The 20,394-nt window shown below is 34.6% G+C and overlaps 1 protein-coding gene across 2 annotated transcripts in view; it reads right to left on the reverse strand.

Moving 5' to 3' along the window:
• Positions 1 to 4,750: 4,750 nt before the first annotated feature.
• Positions 4,751 to 20,394, reverse strand: part of LOC134846666 (uncharacterized) — a 214,954-nt gene continuing 199,310 nt past the window's right edge. For both annotated transcript variants that reach the window (XM_063864053.1, XM_063864060.1), the window contains 7 exons: positions 10,134 to 10,379; positions 9,877 to 9,969; positions 6,567 to 6,698; positions 6,269 to 6,342; positions 5,655 to 5,793; positions 5,107 to 5,198; positions 4,751 to 5,024 (listed from right to left, as the gene is read on the reverse strand). In XM_063864053.1, the coding sequence (XP_063720123.1) occupies positions 4,961 to 5,024; positions 5,107 to 5,198; positions 5,655 to 5,793; positions 6,269 to 6,342; positions 6,567 to 6,698; positions 9,877 to 9,969; positions 10,134 to 10,379 (840 nt within the window). In that variant the 3' untranslated portion in view covers positions 4,751 to 4,960. The remainder of the gene's footprint in view (positions 5,025 to 5,106; positions 5,199 to 5,654; positions 5,794 to 6,268; positions 6,343 to 6,566; positions 6,699 to 9,876; positions 9,970 to 10,133; positions 10,380 to 20,394) is intronic.

The following is a 20,394-nucleotide window of genomic DNA, read 5'->3' on the forward strand; positions in this document are numbered from 1 at the left end:
CAACGGGAATCAACAAATCAAATGAATGCGAGGCCAATTAAACTCCTAATTGCTGCTGTGTTTGCGGATTGTTTCGTCAAACTATCGCTCAAAATTGAAAATCTTGACATCATTTGGTTAAATCTTTTCTATTCAAATATAAAGTTGATCTAAAATTGTTTTCCATGTCTTCTAAACTAAACAACTTCATTGCTGATGTTTAAGAAACACTAAAATTAACCTTATTATCAAAAATGATGAGATAGTTTTTGCATTGAGCAAAATTATCTCAAATGTTTTCTGGCAATCAACAAAACTATCCAATTTTATTGCCCAATATTATGACGTAGCCAAGTTTTGCAATTAAAAAGGTGTGCGATTGGAATAGAAAATCGGCTCGTTTTTCAATGAGTGAAGTTTTTGATTAATATAAACTAGTACCTGCAACGCTACGATGCGTTTGAAATGTTTGTGAAATGTGGAAAAAACCGCCATAAGGAGTAGTTTTACATAGCTAATTTTTATGTGGTTCGACAAAGCGATTCTAAAAACAAAACATGTTAATGACTATGAAAATAATCCAAAAAACCATACAGATGTCCTGTCAAAACTCTGAAAAAAACTTTCATTAAAATTTTAGAAAAAAAGTTACACTTTCTGCTTGCCAGGGTTTTAAATGTTCCAAGAATTGCTCAACCCGTTCAGCAACCAAAAATTATTCTAAAAACTATATGTCCCAACGACTGTCCTTTTTTGTGTGTAGTGTGATGAAAACAAACGAACGAAATTTTACAAACTTCAAAAACTAGACATGTTCCGCTAGATTTGTCTACAAAATGATTTTTAAAGTTCTTTTGCAAATTTTACTGAAAAGTAAAAAAACTATTCATTTTTGAAGAGGCGCTACATGAAACTTCAAAAGCTAGTTTTCTGAAAAAAAACTGAGTTTTTACGCCTTGAAAAAAAATTTTTCTTTGAAAGGGCTTTAAAATGAGATATCATTTATCACAAATCCAAAGAAAACGCTCCTTTTTACTTCCAGTGGTCGAAACAAAAAAAGTCAAATCAAAACATTCTTCTTCTAAAATTTTGAAAAATTTGATGCATAGAAGATAGCTTAAGATCAGTTTTGTTGGAAGTAAAATGGTGACTCAATCACCACAAAAAACGAGGATAAAATTTGAGCAATCGGTAAAAATTGAAGGAAAATTTTTAGCTAGATTTTAATTGTCTCGTTGCATTTTAAAATTTGCAGCAAAACTAATAGTTTGTCAACATTTAAGGCTTCTTACAAAGAAAAGTAAAAAACAATTTTAAGTGAAGATTAAATAATGATGATATGAACTTATTTTTGGCAAGTTCTGCAAATTGGCGAGCCAACAACAAACCGCCTAACAAAACTTAGGCAAAACAAAATCAAATAGCACATGTTTATAATGTGAAATACCAGACAGAGTTGTCGTTTTAGACTTGAAGGTTTGAAAACATTTTTTTCTTCTAAGTACCCAAACAAAAAGAAAATTTGATTAAAATCATGACAGACAACGCTATGATACAGCTAAGGACAAGATAAATTAAGAAATTGGTCGATAGTACGATATCAAACTATGATATCAAATTATCGCTGTCACTTGAATCTTTCTGAAGATAAAAATTAATCTCAACAAGCTTCACCGGGAATCAACAAATCAAATGAATGCGAGGCCAATTAAACTCCTAATTGCTGCTGTGTTTGCGGATTGTTTCGTCAAACTATCGCTCAAAATTGAAAATCTTGACATCATTTGGTTAAATCGTTTCTATTACAATATAAAGTTGACCGAAAATTGTTTTCCATGTCGTCTAAACTAAAAAACTTCATAGCTAATGTTTAAGAAACACTAAAATAAACCTAATTATCAAAATTGATGAGATAGTTCTTGCATTGAGCAAAGTATCTCAAATGTTTTCTTGCAATCAACAAAACTATCCAATTTTATTGCCCAATATTATGACGTAGCCAAATTTTGCAATTGAAAAGGTGTGCGATTGGAATAGAAAATCGGCTCGTTATTCAATGAGTGAAGTTTTTGATTAATATAAACTAGTACCTGCAACGCTACGATGCGTTTGAAATGTTTGTGAAATATGGAAAAAACCGCCATAAGGAGTAGTTTTACATAGCTAATTTTTATGTGGTTCGACAAAGCGATTCTTATAATAAAACATGTTAATGACTATGAAAATAATCCAAAAAACCATACAGATGTCCTGTCAAAACTCTGAAAAAAAACTTTCATTAAAATTTTAGAAAAAAAGTTACACTTTCTGCTTGCTAGGGTTTTGAATGTTCGAAGAATTGCTCAACCTGTTCAGCATCAGCAACCAAAAAGTACTCCTAAAACCATATTTCCGAACGAATGTCCTTTTTTGTGTGGTGTGATGAAGGTAAATGAATGAAAACTTAAAAATTTCAAAAAATAGACATATTCCGCTAGATTTGTCTACAGAATGATTTTTAAATTGTTTTTGCAGATTCCATACTGGAAAGTAAAAAAACTACTTATTATCAAAGAGGCGCTACATGAAGCTTCGATACTTAGTTTTCTGAAAAATAAACTGAGTTTTCAAAGCTTGAATTAAAGTTTTTCTTTGAAAGGGCTTTAAAATGAGATATCACTTATCACATATCCAAAGAAAACGCTCCTTTTTACTTCCAGCGGTCGAAACAAAAAAAATCCAATCAAAACATTCTTTTTCTAAAATATTGAAAAAGTTTGATGCATTTAAGATAGCCTAAGATCAGTTTTGTTGGAAGCAAAACGGTGACCCAATTACCACAAAAAAACGAGGATAGATTTTAAGCAATCAAAGCAAATTAAAAGAAAAGTTTGAGCCATATTTTAATTGTCTCGTTGCCTTTTAAAATCTGCAGCGAAATTAAAAATTTAACAGCATTTGAGTCCTGTTAATAAAAAAAGTAAACAACAATTTTAACATTAATTACTGATGATATAAACTTGTTTTTGGCAAATTCCGCAAATCGATGAGTCAACCACAAACAGCAGGATAAGAACTTAGAGAAACCAAAATCAAATAGCACAGGTTTGTAATGTGTATTACCAGACACCGTTGTTCTTTTAGACTTGAAGATTTCAAAACATTTTTTTCTTTTAAGTACTCAATGAGAAAGAAAATTCGATCAGGTATGGCAGACAACGCTATGATACAACTAATGACACGATACAATAACAAATTGGTCGATAGTAAGATATAAACTCCTGGGTGCTCTAAAAATACGTCAAACATTTTTTGTGTCAAAATTCACTGGCAAAGTGTCTAAGTTTTTCTTGTGTCAAAGTAAACAAAAAATCAAAAGGAAAAAAAGTTTGTATCGGGCACTTTTCGAAAACTTTGCCTAAACTTTTGTACTGATAGCCGGTGGTGGATTTCAAATTCAACCAGGGGTGGATCTGGGACTTTCTCAAGATGGGTGTAGATTTTCCAAAAAAAATTCGAAATTTTTTGTCGCCTTTTTTATAGTTCGACCAAATTTACTTATCAGCGAGCCAAAAAATCACATCATAAGAACGAATTTGAATAACTTTCGTAACTGTTACATACTTGGTTCTAAAATATTATATAACACTTACGTATTTTCGGCTGATTTATATTTCACCCTCATTATAGTCCCCCACCTTGAAAAAGTGAACTGCTAATACAACACAAATGTTTACTCGTGTAATAAAATGTTTAAATTAAGAACTCAAAACCAACCGGACGCTATGACTTAAACTTCTAAATCTGCTCTCGCGTATTGTTGTACACTAGTTGATTTGTGGTCAGAGAACACGTTAAAATGCAACAGAAAATGAACCCTTGACTTTTAGAAGTCCCTTTTTCATAGTAAAAAGGTCAAATTTCTGACCCTTAATCTTGATCAGGGACGAATATAAGGATTTTCACGAGGGGGGGGGGGGGGCGAATTTTCAAACATTTTTCGAAATTTTGTCGACCTTTTTTTAGGTCGACAAAATTGGTTTTCGAAGCTCTCCCAAAGCAGTAAAAAGTCCGTTTTGGCCAAAATTTTTACCAAAAAATTGCGGTTTTTCGGCGCGCGCTCCCCCCCTCAAAATAAGTATATATTGGCGCCGAAGACTCCTTTAGAAAACTTTTAGGGTCGGTTAGCCAAAAATGGATTTCTTAAAAAGTACCAAAGGGGGGACGCTTTGGGTCGGTAAGGGGTCGAACCCCTGAGGGGGAAGCGTCCCCCCCCCCCCCCCAAATCCGCCCCTGATCTTGATAAAGGGGCCAAATTTCTATCTTTAACCATTCTGAAGGGATCAATTTGCATGCTGATTTTTCATTCTTTTATAATTTTACCATAATTACAGGATCTTTGTAACTATATCCCTCCCTCGGGTGCCTAGAAACGAATATCCCCCCTCCCTATAGAAATAAATTAACGGTTAAGAATATGAGAACTTTAAACCTAGAAACGAATCTCTCCCCCCTTGCAAAAAGGGGGATATAGTTAAAGAGATCCTAATTAGATATTGCTATATAGGATTTAGATAATCAACGATGAAAATCTATGAGAAAAACTGAAGCATGAAATCATAACTCGAAACAATCAAGTTGAAATCAGTTGACTTGTTTATGTAGATGTGAACAATAAGGAAGCATAGGTGAGGTCACTCATGGAAACTTAACATAAATATCAAAATCCTCATGGACTAAACTCGACCTCTCAAACTGTTTGTTCGGAAATATCTGGACATTTAAGCAAATCAAATAAAAGATTAAAACTCATTAAATATTGGTTGTAAATTTTCGCTTTATGACAATCAATTTCTATTTACTAATTCAAACTAGTTAATGTTATTGAACCGAGACACGCCATTAATGCGATTAGTTATGCAATGAAGTTTGTTTGAATTGTTCTGAGTTCACAATTCCCATTGACCCCGAAGACCCCCAGATTGCATATATATTCATCTTTTCACACGGTAACAGGGGTAGAGACAGGGTTGTTCTTCACGCAGTCGAGATATCGCCGAACTTCCCTGAAAAAATGCAATTCACGAATGTGAGAAAATTGGATTAACTTCACTGTTAAAGTGAAGAGATGAAAGGCGGAAGAATCACCTGGACAGAGGTCCTCCTTGGTTTGCTTTGCTGGCTAAGAGTCTGGTCAATCTGGCATTAGAGGGCCTCAGAATTAGGAATGTCCGCAGAATCTAAATAAACTATTTTAAGGCCGCAATAAGTAACTGTTTCTTCTCTCACCAAAAATGCCATTAACAAAAACTCAAGTCTTTTATCGGAAACCGGTGAAATTAAAATCTCATTGAACTACTGCCTTCAAAATACTGCGAAAAAAAGGTGTCTTTCGCGTGGGCTCTTGAAACCTAAGAGTATTCGAAATACGCCACATTTTCATACATTAGCCCAGCATTAGTGATTAAATAGCAGCACTCTGCTGCATTTTGAACATACAGAAGTTTGTTATCAAACTAAAGAAAACACAAATACTTGGACATGTTAAGAAAATAATCTCACTTGTTTTTTTTATAGAAAACTATTTTGCATATATGTTACTTGAAAAAAATAAAATAAAAATTATATCAAAGATATAGTGGCATGGCAACGAGAATGTCATTTATTGGAATGACTAGTGGTTATGTGGGTGTTACGTGTATCTTGAGGAAGTCGGAGTGTCCCACTTCCAACATCTCAGCCAAATGTTTGAGCACAAAGGCACTTCTGATGTTGAGAGTGCCACAACACACCACACACTCCAGTCGCACTGTCTCCTCGCTCGACTCCAGACCCCTGCACAAATCATCATCATCATTCTTCTTTGTTTAGACACCCTCTCTTGTTCAAAGAGGTGTTACAATCAAGTCAAAATTGCTTGGTGAATTTATTTTTCATATTAAAATGCTGTATCTCAGCATGATGGGGTATTAATTTTGAACGTTTTTTTATATAACATTCAACTGAGTGTCAATGAAAAAATTCCTAGCTCGAAGCCCACCGGATTTCTTGCTGGTTGCGTGAGGGTGAAACAACTTATCACACTAAAAACTACTGAAAATTGCAAAATGGTATTTCAAAAGTTACTTTGCTATTTGACTAGTGAACAAATGATGCGCATTTTGAGACATATTTTTGCGCTCAAGGAACATTTTGTTCATCACCACAATGGTGACGACTATAAACGCATGGCCCTTAATATCAGCTGGAGTCTTGTTTTATCAATTAGTAATAAGCTTAAGACTCGTCAGCTGTCTTTTGAAATACTCACTTGATAGTCTCCTGGACTGCCCTGCCTCTGAAATCGAGAACAGTCATGACACGGGCTCCCAACTGTCGAACTTTCTGAAAAAATGAGCTCATTCTTGAAAGGTCTTTTTCATTACACCCCCTCTCATCAGTATATGTTCATCTAAGTAAAGTAGCAACATGACCATATAATGATCAAGTTAAAAAATGTGAACCATGTTTTCGCAGTTTTTAAGGCCTAAAAATTGTTCTTCAGGGACCCATGTAAATTTAAAGGGCCAAACTATGATATTTATACCTTGCAGTTCAACTATTCTTACCGTGTGCGTTTCCTCCCAGAGGCATCTTCTGACAACTTGGTATATACGTTCAGTCTCCACTTCACTTTCGGCATAGGGTGGGTTCAGGATAGGGTTCCAGCACATCAGCAGACACAGTGCACTGCCACGACACTGCCGACAAAAAGTACACAGATGAACATCGTTAATAAAACTTTTCTCCGGTGCCAAAATTTCACACCTCATATATTCACGTATAGAGATTTTGTCTCAATTTTCTAGCACAGTTTGAGATTTAGATCAACATCAAAATCGTGCTTCAAAATAATCCTTTTCACCAATTTTTAATCGGTTTAATAGTAGGAGCTACACAACTGCAGGGCATTTTTTTAAATTCTAGCTGCCTTAAGTATTAATGGGGGTGCAACAACTGTTTCCTCATTTTTTTCCGCAAATTTTTTTACCCCGCCATTTTTCATACCATGCATTTATACCCCACTTTATAAATAACCCTAAAACCCAACAAATTTATGAGAATGATGAAATTAGTAACGATTTTTTTCATTAAAAAGTCGTTTGTGATAGCAGCTTATTTGAAATTTTTGTCGCATCTTTCTTTTGCTACTAGAATTTTTCCAAAAGACCTCAAAGTCGCAAAAGTTCAACCATTTTAAAAGCTGGAAGCAAAAAAGTCTGCAATTACCGCCTAACATCACTGTTGAGTAGCTGCAGTAAATTAATTGAATAGGTTAAGCACTCTCGCTTGTACATTTACCTTGAAAAATTTGAAGTTTTGCATCATTGTCAATTTTATTTTTGAGAGAAATTTGCAACAGTCGATGCATTAACAGAAATAACGGAACGAATACGACTATGAGTCGATAAAACAAAAATTTTAGTTTTTGTTTATTTAAACAAGGCTTTTGATACACTTGATCACTGAACTCTGCTGAGGAAGCTCGAGTGCTATTGAGTGCGTGAAAATTGTTACAGATGTTATGAAAGTTGTCTAACAGATCTCAAGCGTAAATTAGAATAACTGTTCTCTGATTGGCTACCAATCACTACAGATATACCTCAAGGCCGTGTTTCAGACTCTTTACTTTTTCTGGTTTATATAAATGAGATGCATCTTCGAGGATTTCATTTATATTTGACAAATATTTCATCCTGGTTTAGCCTAAAGATTCTAACTAAAAACTCAGATAAACTAACTTACTAAGTTTTTTAAAAAATGCTTCTAAAATTTGTGTCAACCTTTTTGATAAATATTATAGAGCTCAACCCTCTTTTAAGTACCTTGGTGTCATTTTAGATGCTAACTTGAAATGTTTTCAACACATACAGATAGTAAAAACGAAATGACGGAGGCATTGCGGTATAATTTCAAAAATGAGATACAACGTACCAACTGCGATCTTGCTCAAATACTATCATTCGAATAGAAAGCCCATAAAACAATATGGTTTGCTTGTATATGGTGGCACGAGTTTTGCTATTTTCGATCAATCTAATGCTCCAGCGAAAACCTTTTCGCTTTATTTACTTCATAAGGAAACATGATTCAATTACACAATCTTTTGTTGACGACAAAATAGAAACAGTGCTAGAACTATACGTGTACAGTTTGTTTAAATTTAATTTGAGATCGTTGAATCGACAATTTTTAAACAGAATTCATAAAATTTCTGTTTTCTATAAAAAGTTTGGCATTCCAAACAAAAATTTCAAAAAATACAACATTCAATCGCCCATTCTATAAAAATAAAATGAAAACTTGTTTTTATTTAAGAGAGGAGCAAAATCACTGAACATTATGATTGAAAATGATTTGTTGCCAGAGAACTTTGGAAAAAAAGTAAATAAAATAAGAAAACATTTTCGTTCATAAATGCGAAATTAACTTTTCACGGATTTAACGAAAAGGTGCAGCATGTATTTCAGTAGATATTCAGTGTAATCAAAATTTATCCAGTGTTTTAACGCTAACAGATAATCACTATAGTGTTGCGAATCTACTCCTAAAAATGAACTTCGAAATCCTTGTAGTTTTCGAGATATCGATTTTTTTTTCTTCAAAAAATCGGATTTTCGAAAAAAAGGAAAAAAATCTCGTTCTTAGCTCAAATTACCATATTATGATTAAGAAAAACTGGGCTCGTCTAACTACATCTTTTATCCCTTACTCTATTCCTTCCCAATTTTCATTATATTTCGCATTTTTAAAAACAAAATGGAAAAATTCGGTTTTTTTTGTGTTTTTTTCTTTTTGTTTATACCAGAATTATTGAGGTTAATGAGACATCGTATAAAATTATCGAAAAAACCTGACCTGAGTTTATGTTACCGAAACGTGCTAAATTTCCGAAAATCTTCAAAAAACGCTTCAAAAAATTCGATTTGCTTTCCTTTTTTATGATCCTTATCATGAATATTTTTCTCTAATATTGACTCTAATTATTTGAACAGAGGGTAGACCCTAAGTAGGAGCGCAATGCGCCTTTTGTCCATCGTTTTCAATTTTTGTCTTGAATTGAATAGTTCGATATAAATTGTTCGTAACTAGTTGAAAACAAATAGATGATTGTAGTTTGTTTCAACATGATTTTGGATAAATAATTTCTTCTTCTTCTTCTTCAACTTTTTTTACCCCCTCATATTTTTACTCCTCAGAACACTTCATAGTTTTTCAGCATCAAATCTTGACCGCCACAATCGCGCCAACGTGTTGCGAGAATGACAGCAGAGGACAGAGGTTAAAACACTATACGAATTTTATAACCGGCTACCTTAAAAAAAAAATAATAAGAATTGGCGAATAAAAAAAAGGTGGGGTAAAAAAAGAAAAAAGACCGAAACTAAAACAAAAAGGGATTAAAACATACATAGTGAAATATAAAGCATTGAAAATGTGGGAACCCACATTTCCAAACCACCAGCTCTTTTAGAAAAAATTGTCTCGTCAATTGTATTTCAAACATTTGCCATTCAGATAATGCAAACGATATAAAACGTATGAACACGAACAAGTATAAAACATTGAACTAAATTTTTAAATACAAATTGTCATAAAATCAATTTCAGACAACCTAATACGGTCAATTTTTGCGATAGAGATTGGGAAACCAGAAATTGTTAACTTTAAAAACTGAAGATTGATTTCCTTGTATCATTAGCACACAAACGAATGCATTTCATAGTCATATTAACATTTGCAATGTATAATTTTATAGTTGATGTGATGATAGATATATTCAGACATTGCGGCAGAACTAACTGCCGTGATAAAATAAGTGTTACATGAGGACCGAGAACCAAAAAATGAAAGAAAAAACTATATTTAAGTAATTACCTCCCAGGACGGTGACTTGTGTGTTTGTTTGTAGCTCAGATCCAGTAGCTCCTGGCTTCGGCATCCAATGAAACGAACCAACACTTCCAAAGACTGAAAAAAGCTACAAATCAATAATTAATAAAATGATGACTGAAAAAAAATAGTCACAAAAGATGACATCAACATTTCAACTCGTCATTCTTAGTAATTTTCGATCTTGTTAAAATAAAATATTGTGCAGTTCTTCTCAACTATAATAAAATCTGGGTACCAACTTGAGCAATAACCCACGGGTTCGAAGACTGGAATGCATATCGGGTGAGAACATCAACTGAAGTCGATTGAAGAGAATTTTTCGAGACATCGGGGCGTTCCTCGGAGTTGGGCAAGTGGTTGACAATGAGTCCCAACAGCAGAGCACAGTTGAAATGAAGACCTCCATTGTAGTCAATTGCACCTGAAGTGAGCAGCAGTTGATCCCGCAGACATGCAGCCAAGTCCACGATGGTGTCTGGCTCAAGCTACAATAGAAGAAAACAGCCTTCTTCAAGACATCAATGCTGAAAAAACTATCGCAGCGAAAAATGAAAACCAAAAATGAAAACCGAGAAAGGGTTTCACTTAGAATCATGTAGTTAAAAGTGGGAAAATAGCCCCAAGATGTGTGAAAAAGTGTGAGAGAACAAGTAAACCGAAAAACTTGATTAAAATGCTTTTTAAATTAACAATTGAGGTAACATTTGTAACCTTTCGAGTTTCAAACAAAACTATATCGCGTTGAAGCTCTTTGAACTTCAAAATATGTTCAATTTTGAAGTTTGTTTTAAAGTTAATCAGTTAGAGAAAACTGGATCATTAGGTGTTTTTTTTATTGCTGTAATTTCTTTTATTCCGCTGGGAATTCAGAAAATTAAAATCAATTTTTGAAATTCGAAGTCAATACCGTTTTTCGTGACCTTCACACTTTTACTGTTCGATACTTATGTTTACTTTTCTTTTAACAAAAGAAAAAGGCTGAACTTCAAAAAATCAAAAGGCAAACTCCGAAAAATCAAATCTGAACAAAAACAAATTTTAAGATTTTTCCTGAAAAAAAAAACAAAAAAAACAGACCTACATAACTGAAAATCTTTTTGATCGTTTACACTTAATTATCGATAAAATACATGTGCCCGAATTAAAACATAACATACAATCCAAAAAAGATGTAAAGGCTCAAAAATCAAACCGTTTTTTTTTCGTAACCAAGAAAAAAATTTCTAACTTAATCATACTATTCCAATAACGAAAAATGGGGCTTTTATGCGAACATTCGTTCGACCGCGGGGCCAACAAAAAAGCAATTGATATGCAAGTTTTTTGTTTCTGGTCACATTTGAAAAAAAAACACATTGCGCCCTACGACGTCAAGCTCAGGTACGAGTTCTTCTGAAAATTAAAAAAAAAAACAATTTTTCTCATTAGGTAGACAATTTTTTGAAATATTTTGAATTCCGAAAAACAAAAAAAAAAATTTGAAAAGATAAAAACAATTGACAGCCCACGAGCTTTCTTTGAGGTAGTCTAATTTTGTCGAACAAACACTAACACTCTAAACCATAGTTTTAAGCCACTTTGTTAGAAGGCCGAAACAAAAGTCAAAAACAGCCGAAACATGAAAATAATTTTACCATTTTCCCTTCACCGGTTTACGATAATATACGGTGCTCATTCAATCAATAGTTTGCCAATTAGTTCAGTGTAAAAATCGAGAATTTGGAACTGGATTTTTAAATGAAAAACTGAAACAAAAACTGCACTAACTTAGAATAACCGTCTCTTTAGATTGACGATCTTAGAATGCCAATTTAGAACGACGGTCTCGTTTATTTAGCATACATTCTCCCTCAAAATTAGTATAAATCAGTGCCAAAAGCGTCTTGAGACAAAGTTTTGATTTCCTGGTCGTGAAAACGGATGGCGTAAAATTGTACCTTTTCATTCGTTTACATTTAATTATTGCAAAAATTACATAAAACCGAAGTAAAACACTACATACATTACAAACATACAAACAAGTTTAATTTTAAGACATCTTAAAATATCAAATCGTTTTTCCTCGTATTTAAAAAAACTTATAGCTGAATCATGTGATTCGAATAACAAAGGGTGGAGATTCTATGTTATTATCCATTCGACCGCGGGGTCCAAAAAACAATTGATATCCAGAATTTTGTTACCAGTTAAATTTGAAAGTAGCACATTATTGCACATCATGAAGCCAAGCTCGGGTACGTTCAGGGGCGTATTTAGGGGGGGCGGACGCCCTTCTCCTCAGGGAATCGACCACATGCCGAAACAAAGTGTCCCTCTTTGTACTATTTTGAGATTTCCCTTTTTGGCTCACTGACCCTAAAATTTTTCTAAAGGCGCCTTAGGCGCCAAAATATACTAATTTTGAGGGGGGAGAAACTGTCTAAAAAGCATTTTTTCAAAAATTTGCATGCGGCGCAGAAAGTTTGGTCTTCATAGCGATTTGGGAGAGCTCAGAAGATCTTTTTGGTTGATCTAAAAAAAAGTCGACAAAATTTTCGAAAACTTTTTGAACATCCCCCCCCCTCGAGAAAATCCTAGATCCGCCCCTGAGTACTTTAGTAATGGTTTCGATTTATTTGCCAGTTGATATCGCAGTTTAGCTAAGGTAAGTTAGTTCATGTTCAAAGACATCTGCGGCAGCCAGCAAGAAGAAGCGGATTCCAGTGACAAGTTGCGGAAGCCAGAGAAAAACAGAGACAGTATACTGCGGATCCAGCGACATTTAAAGGAATTCGCTTCAACTGAGAACACGCGTTTATCGCAGAATTGCATAACAACAAATAAATGATCAAAAAAAGCATGTTTCCGGATTCCGGCTGCAAGAGTCTCCTACAGAAGCTGCTTGTAATAAAACCGAGATTGACTTCGTAAAACATGGCGAGAGGAAGGCGACCAACACTTCATCAATACTGGTTGTCAGAATTTTCAAAAACGTCTTTTTCTGTATTTATTAAAGTACACTACTTTACCTACAGATTTCTATTAAGTCGATCAAGAGGCGCCTTTGGCGTCAATATACACTAATTTTGAAAATTTAAAACTTGCCGGAAAAAAATTGTTTCATGACAAAACCTTCCAAAAGTGTCACAGAAGATTTTTGTGCATTATTAGGAAGATAAAATCATATTTACAATAAAATAAGAAACGAAGTAGAACTAAAGTATTTAAAGGGCGTCATCGAATTCAGTGTGATCGGGTTGGTCTGAAAACTGAAAAAAAAACTTTCTCGACCTTCAGGTTTCACAAAAATAAAGGTTTTACCTAGAGGCGAAGCTGCGCTTCGCAAACATTTGCGAGAACACGACCAAAAAGCAGCTCTATCAAATGAAATAAGAAAAAGTAGAATTAAGCCTCGAATTAGCAAAAACAAGGCTACGTGTAGGATTCGAATCTGCGGCCTACTGCAATCAAGAGATTTTGAGTCTCACTTATTATTCACTCAGCCATGCAAGCTTAACAACCGACAAAGACTAGTCACGAATAGAGCAGCTACATATGCAAATAACTTGCCAGAGCCATTCAGCAAAAGTTGCACCAAATAAAAATCGACTCATTTTTGCATGTTATAATTTGGAATATTACAAACTGAAGGCAGCATCCACGCTGTTATTGCATGTAACTAATCGCAAAGCATAAAACTACATTATGTATAATTTATGGATTTCGAAAAACTACGAGATATACTGAGTTTTCAAAATTGTTATGTTGTTTGAAACAAATAAATTTTTTCGGTTCACTTAATAAATTAAAAATGCATCAAGTGTGTTCACTTATTAGGATTCGAATATCAAACCACATGCTATCAAAAAGCTGTTAAGATTCCCCACCATTATTGGGGTGCCGCATAATCAAGGTGTCGCGCCAATATTTGCGACTTAGGCTAGAAAAAAGAAGATTCGTACTAATACACTCGCTTCGCAAGTGTAACACAGAGGCAAAGTAGCATCGCATACACAAGCAAAAGTATGACCGATAATGCTACTGGGAAAAACTGAATGAGTGAAATTTTGAGTCTAAAAAATTTCCTAAGGGACACACGCCAATTATGAGTCTAGATAATTGCTAAGTGATGCAAGCCAATTATAACGCATTAGCAGCACCAATCAATTAGTAAAAAAAAGAAATTTTACCAACTAACATGCCTCAATTTATAGAGCGAACGCATTCAAACTAGTATACAAAAAATTTCATTGAAAACATCCGACCCTGTCTAGGTTCGAACCCTCTTATTTTGTTGCTAGTCTCCTTCCCTACCTCTACGCTACAGACTCATGATACATTGAAGCCAAAGTGCTATTTGTAATTTAATAGTCTGGGTTAATATCCTTAGCATTGGCAGTACTTAATAGCTGGATCAAAATGAACACTTTCAAAGTGAGCATTTTGTCGCAACAATTGCATCGCTACAATATTTTCGATTTAGGTTGGAAAAAAAAGAAGTTCATAATATAGCACAAGCTATGCAAACAATTGACCCTCGACGAGCTTTCTTTGAGGTAGTCTAAAACTGTCGAACACACACTCTAAATGATAGTTTTTGCCACTTTCTTAGACGGACGAAACAAAAATCAAGAATATGAAAATAAACTAACTTTTTTCTTTTCACCGGTTTAAAATAATGTATTTTATAAATTCAATCAATAGTTTGCCAATCAGTTTAGTCCAAAAACCGAAAATAATGAACTGGAAGTTTTGACTAAGAAAAACGCGTTTATTTAGCGTACATTATCCCTCAAACTTAGTATGTCTCAGTGCCAAAAGCGTCTTTAGAAAAAGTATAGATTTCTTTCAGTCGTGGAAATGGTTGCCGTGAGATTGTAAGAGAGGATGTTCGTAGTCCTTCGGTGGTCATAGGCTCGTTGCCCGAGAAACGCTCAAAATCAAAGTTTTTATTTTTTTAAGCTTTTAAATAGTTTCTGTGTTCGAAACATTCTGTTTATTTTGATCAGAAACTGACTCCTCTTGCTATCCTAAATTAGATGCGACCATCAAGACTTCAACTGGATACAGCCAAGAAATTTTAGCTAATCATTATATATTATTTTTAACAGCCAGATCACGCTAGCTATACGAGTCAAAAAATGGCATCTTCAATATCTTCAATAATAACAATATCTCACAGAGAACTTTTAACATTAGAGAGACGAGTCGCCGCTTATTGTAATGCGATAAACTTCTTTACTAGCAGACAAAACTGAAACAACAATCATCTCGACGAAAAAAAGGTCGAAATAATCGCGAAAAAAAATTTAAAAATTTGTCACGAATGATGCTGTCTCGAATGATCAATTTGAGGAAAACACGTACAGCAATACGATCGGCGACGTAGAAAAAGTTCCAGCGAGCAGGTCATCGAAGCCAATGAAATTAAAATAAACTCCCTTTGAGCCAAAAACAAAATTGTTGTCATGAAAAATTTTGAGCTATGAGGTTCTGAAATTGTAAGATTTTTATCCTTTCGAAAGGACGAAAGGAAAATATAAAAAGTCAGTGGTAGTAAATTAACAAATTACAGAATTATATCAAAAACACTTGCAACTACGACAAAAATTGCTTCCAGCACAAAAAAATTCCGTGATGTGGCACCAAAGCCAACGAAATATAATCAGACAAGCGATAGACCGATAATTTGTTTGAGACAGAATTTTCAGTTCGAAAAAAAAGACGTGGCTGGATTCGAACCTAGGCCCTTTGCCGTCCCAGGCGTCGTCGCTACTTCTTGGACAAGTGCGCAGAAAATTCCATGAAAAAGTTAAAAATTGATAGCGTAATTAAAACCGTGAACGTAATTAAAACAAATAATCATGTGTGCCCGAATTAAAACATAACAAACAATTCAAAAAAAATTTAAAGGCTTAATTATCAAAACGTTTTTTTTTCGTAACTAAGAAAAAAATTTCTAACTTAATCATACTATTCCAATAACGAAAGATGGGGCTTTTATGCAACTTTTCGTTCGACCGCGGGGCCAACAAAAAAGGAATTGATATGCAGGTTTTTTGTTTCTGGTCACATTTGAAAAAAAACACATTGCACACTACGACGCCAAGCTCTGGTACGAGTTGTTCTGAAAATTTAAAAAAAAACATTAATTTTTCTCATTAGGGGGACAATTTTTTGAAATATTTTGAATTCCGAATTACAAACAAAAAAATTTGATTAAAGAAAAACAATTGACAGCCCACGAGCTTTCTTTGAGGTAGTCTAATTTTGTCGAACAAACACTAACACTCTAAACCATAGTTTTTTGCCACTTTGTTAGAAGACCGAAACAAAAGTCAAACACAGCCGAAACATGAAAATAATTTTAACATTTTCCCTTCACCGGTTTACGATAATATACTGTGCTCATTCAATCAATAGTTTGCCAATCAGTTCACTAAAAATCGAGAATTGGGAACTGGATTTTTTAAATGAAAAACTGAAACAAAAACTGCACTTACTTAGAATGACCGTCTCTTTAGATTTACCAGCTTAGAATGACAATTTAGAACGACGGTCCCGTTTATTTAGCGTACATTTTCCCTCAAAATTAGTATAACAGTGCCAAAAGCGTCTTCAGAAAAAGTTTTGATTTCCTGGTCGTGAAAACGGATGGCATAAAATTGTACCTTTTCATTCGTTTACATTTAATTATTGCAAAAATGAAATAAAACCAAAATAAAACATTACATACATTACAACCAAGTTTAATTTTAAGACAGCTTATAATATCAAACCGTTTTTCCTTGTTTTTAAAAAGAACTTATAGCTTAATCATGTGATTCGAATAACAAAGGGTGGAGGTTCTATGTTATTATCCATTCGACCGCGGGGTCCAAAAAACAATTGATATCCGGAATTTCGTTAAAAGTTAAATTTGAAAGTAGCAAATTATTGCACATCATGAAGCCAAGCTCGGGAACGTTCAGGGGCGGATTTAGAGGGGGGGGGGGGAGGGCGGACGCCCTTCTCCTCAGGGAATCGACCACATGCCGACCCAGAGTGTCCCTCTTTGTACTATTTTGAGATTTCCCTTTTTGGCTGACTGACCCTTAAATTTTTCTAAAGGCGCCTTAGGCGCCAAAATATACTAAATATGAGGGGGGAGCGCGCCGAAAAAACGCGATTTTTTGGTCAAAATTTTCAAAAAAATGCCTAAAAAGCCTTTTTTTCAAAAATTTGCATGCGGCGCAGAAAGTTTGGTCTTCATAGCGATTTGGGAGAGCTCAGAAGATCTTTTTGGTTGATCTAAAAAAAAGTCGACAAATTTTTCGAAAACTTTTTGAACATCCCCCCCTCGAGAAAATCCTAGATCCGCCCCTGGGTACTTTAGTAATGGTTTCGATTTATTTGCCAGTTGATATCGCAGTTTAGCTAAGGTCAGTTAATTCATGTTCAAAGACATCTGCGGCAGCCAGCAAGAAGAAGCGGATTCCAGTGACAAGTTGCGGAAGCCAGAGAAAAACAGAGACAGTATACTGCGGATCCAGCGACATTTAAAGGAATTCGCTTCAACTGAGAACACGCGTTTATCGCAGAATTGCATAACAACAAATAAATGATCAAAAAAAAAGCATGTTTCCGGATTCCGGCTGCAAGAGTCTCCCAAGAAGCTGCTTGTAATAAAACCGAGATTGACTTCGTAGAAAATAGCGAGAGTAAGGCGACCAACACTTCATCAATACTGGTTGCCAGATTTTTCAAAAACGTCTTTTTCTGTATTTATTCAAGTACACTAACTTACCTACGGATTTCTATTAAATCGATCTAGAGGCGCCTTTGGCGTCAATATACACTAATTTTGAAAATTTAAAACTTGCCGGAAAAAGTGTTTCAAGACGAAACCTTCCAAAAGTTTCAAAGAAGATTTTTGTGCATTATTAGGAAGATAAAATTATATTTACAATAAAATAAGAAACAAAGTAGAACTAAAGTATTAAAAGGACGTCATCGAATTCAGTGTGATCCAGTTGGTCTGAAAACTGAAAAAAAAAATTTTCTCGATCTTCAGGTTTCACAAAAATCAAGAATATGAAAAAAACTAACTTTTTTCTTTTCACCGGTTTAAAATAATGTATTTTATAAATTCGATCACTAGTTTGTCAATCAGTTTAGTCCAAAAAGCGAAAATTGTGAACTGGAAGTTTTAACTAAGAAAAACGCGTTTATTTAGCGTACATTATCCCTCAAAATTAGTATGTCTCAGTGCCAAAAGCGTCTTTAGAAAAAGTATAGATTTCTTTCAGTCGTGGAAATGGTTGCCGTGAGATTGTAAGAGAGGATGTTCGTAGCCCTTCGGTGGTCATAGGCTCGTTGCCCGAGAAACGCTCAAAATCAAAGTTTTTATTTTTTTAAGCTTTTAAATAGTTTCTGTGTTCGAAACATTCTGTTTATTTTGATCAGAAACTGACTCCTCTTGCTATTGGTTTGGATTGTAATTGGCACCTGAGTTTGGTGGTTGTGATTGAGTGCGGCTTTGAGCATGTGTTGAGTCCAGCTAGTCTGAGTAGAGGTGTCTACTGCCTTGCACTGTTCTTTCTGAGATCTCAGAACCATGTTCACACTGATAAGCACCACGCTGTCTTCCCATACATCTACGGAAAAAATATAATGAAGGAAACACTTATGTTTTCTTCAATGGTATAACGGGCGCATTTTGGAGCAGGCAAAAATTCGTAACAAGCGACAATTCGAAACAGTATATTCAGCGGAGAAAATTGATTGACGCGCATTTTTCCTCTCGTGCCAGATGTAAGCGCACCGGAGCAAGCGTATTCTACTTGCCAATGCCTTGCTACGATTTGTCCCCTGTTACGAATTTTCGCCCTACCATACGCCCACATACCCATATGCAGCTATATGGACGCCTTGAAAACTGAGATCATCTAATATTGAGAAAAATAAAATAGCTCACAAACAACTCTCTATAGTTTAACGATAGTAATGTGCTTTCAAGTACAATTACAAACCTGTTCAAACTTTTGAAAAGTGTTTAATGATAACATCAGATAGAATTAAGAAAAAAGCTACCATGAGCGAGTAAGGCTAGAGCAGCAGACATCTTGATGACGTCATCAGAAGAAGACTGCAGAGAGTGTCTCAGTTTTGAGTTGATACTCTCACTGTTCTCCATGTTCAGGCCCTGCAGAGTCTAAACACGAGGTAATATCTGCGAGACCCGTCCTCAAAATTCCTCACTTTGAGTTTCCGGCTCATAAAGGATATCATTAACAACCTCGCAATTCAAGTTTGGGTTTTTGGCCAGTTCCAATATTTTTGAGTGTTGTTCCGACCACTAAAAGTGGGGAGGAACTTTGTATTCGGGTGTATTTTAGTTTTCTTCTTTTTTCCACTCAAAATCAGGTACCACAAATAATCATCGGAGAGAATTGAGTGATATATCAAATTGAAACCCTTTCAGCTGTAATTTGAACGAAAATTAAAAATTTCAATTTTTTCCGTCTAACTCAATCGAATAGTGCGAGCGAGCAGGCTTATAATAGTTAGTTTTAAACTTTCAATACAAACTATTACTTAGTTTTATTTAAGTAAAATTAGTTACCGAGAATTCTTTTAGCGCCTTCTTGGGAATAAACGTTTAAGAACGAATAAAAAAACCTGCAAAAATTTGGAAATTTTCAAAAATGTTTTTTTCTTTTAATTTTTAGAATTTGGTATTTTTTTATGCGAAAAGCTGTTCTCAAATGTCTCTAATTTTTTCAACTATTGAATTTTTGGGCTTTTGTTCAGATTCTTTCATCACACCAAAAACAAAAGAGGACTCAATTTGCAAAAAAAATATATATTTTTTTTTTAAATATGGTCGGATCATTCAGTGCTACGTGCACAGCAACCGGCTAATCTTATTAACTATTGAACTTGTTCACTATCGCACCATATACCATTGGGGAATTTTAAAATATACTTCGTAAAAGGTTCCATTGAAGGATTTCTAAATATACTTATATCATCTATATACCTTGAGAGATTCGATTCTGCGTCCATGGGAGCTACTGTCAAGTCCGTTGAGGATCTCCTAAATTAGATGCGACCATCAAGACTTCAACTAGATACAGCCAAGAAATTTTAGCTAATCATTATATATTATTTTAAACAGCCAGATCACGCTAGCTATACGAGTCAAAAAATGGCATCTTCAATATCTTCAATAATAACAATATCTCACAGAGAACTTATAACATTAGAGAGACGAGTCGCCGCTTATTGTAATGCGATAAACTTCTTTACTAGCAGACAAAACTGAAACAACAATCATCTCGACGAAAAAAAGGTCGAAATATTCGCGAAAAAAAATTTAAAAATTTGTCACGAATGATGCTGTCTCGAATGATCAATTTGAGGAAAACACGTACAGCAATACGATCGGCGACGTAGAAAAAGTTCCAGCGAGCAGGTCATCGAAGCCAATGAAATTCAAATAAACTCCCTTTGAGCCAAAAACAAAACTGTTGTCATGAA

This window comes from Symsagittifera roscoffensis, chromosome 1, assembly GCF_963678635.1.
Source record: "Symsagittifera roscoffensis chromosome 1, txSymRosc1.1, whole genome shotgun sequence".
Classification (NCBI taxonomy): domain Eukaryota; kingdom Metazoa; phylum Xenacoelomorpha; order Acoela; family Convolutidae; genus Symsagittifera; species Symsagittifera roscoffensis.